Raw genomic sequence first — 1,052 nt, forward strand, 5'->3', positions numbered from 1 at the left:
CTGCCCTTCTGTTTTCCTGGAAACCGTTCCTCGTGCCCCCGGCTCCGGCGCTTTGACCGACCTGGCGGCGGGCCCGGGGCAGCCGGCTAACGAAGTGTGCGGCTCGTTACGCCGCGGCGGGGAGCGAGGGGCGGGGATATGGGGGTTGGGGGGGGTTATTATCCTGGGTGCTGCCTCAGTTTCTCTCCGCTCCCCCCCCCCAATGTCGATGGGGGCTTTTTTTCCGTGCAGGAGCCCGCACCGGCGCCTGGCGGCCCCGAGGGAGAGGAGGAGAGGCCGAAGGCGGCCGAGGAGGAGGAGGCGGTGGGCGACGGCGAGAAGGAGGAGGAGGAGGCCTTCCTGGTGAGCCTCTACAAGTTCATGAAGGACCGCCACACGCCCATCGAGAGGATCCCCCACCTCGGCTTCAAGCAGAGTAAGTCCCCCCCSCTCCGGCGCCGCGGAAAAACCTCTGCTTTGAGCCTCCCTTAGCCTTGCTCACCACCTCCTCTTCCTCGCTAGTTAACCTCTGGAAGATCTACAAAGCGGTGGAGAAGCTGGGCGCCTAYGAGCTGGTAAGACGGGGGCACGGCGGCGGGGTTGGGTTTGGATGGACGGACGGACGGACGGGAAGGGGCCGCGACGCCCACCCGCGCGCTCCCGCCGCAGGTGACGGGCCGCCGGCTCTGGAAGAACGTGTACGACGAGCTGGGCGGCAGCCCCGGCAGCACCAGCGCCGCCACCTGCACCCGCCGGCACTACGAGCGGTAAGCTGGGGCGGCGGCGGCGGCAGCGGTGGCGGCGGGGCGACGGCTGCCCGGCGCATTCCCACCCCGCCGTCGCCATCCCCGCAGGCTCGTCCTCCCCTACGTGCGGCACCTCAAGGGCGAGGACGACAAGCCGCTGCCGCCCGCCAAGCCCCGCAGGCAGTACAAGGTCTCCAAGGAGCCCAAGGGCCACGAAGGCGGCGAGAAAAGCAGGAGAGCCAAGAAGGAGAAGAGCCGGGAGCAGGTTCGCGGGGCGACGCCGGCGCCGGGATGGGATGGGATGGGATGGGATGGGATGGGATGGGA

General features: G+C 69.3%; 1 protein-coding gene across 1 annotated transcript in view; it reads left to right on the forward strand.

The window, feature by feature from the left end:
• Nucleotides 1-16: 16 nt before the first annotated feature.
• Nucleotides 17-1,052, forward strand: part of ARID5A (AT-rich interaction domain 5A) — a 2,648-nt gene continuing 1,612 nt past the window's right edge. Inside the window, exons 1-4 of the mRNA XM_085318605.1 lie at nt 17-415; nt 502-554; nt 649-746; nt 834-1,017. Of these exons, the coding sequence (XP_085174731.1) occupies nt 139-415; nt 502-554; nt 649-746; nt 834-1,017 (612 nt within the window). The 5' untranslated portion in view covers nt 17-138. The remainder of the gene's footprint in view (nt 416-501; nt 555-648; nt 747-833; nt 1,018-1,052) is intronic.

This window comes from Rhea americana, unplaced genomic scaffold (genome assembly GCF_003343005.1).
Source record: "Rhea americana isolate MKP2758 unplaced genomic scaffold, rheAme1 scaffold_544, whole genome shotgun sequence".
Lineage (NCBI taxonomy): Eukaryota > Metazoa > Chordata > Aves > Rheiformes > Rheidae > Rhea > Rhea americana.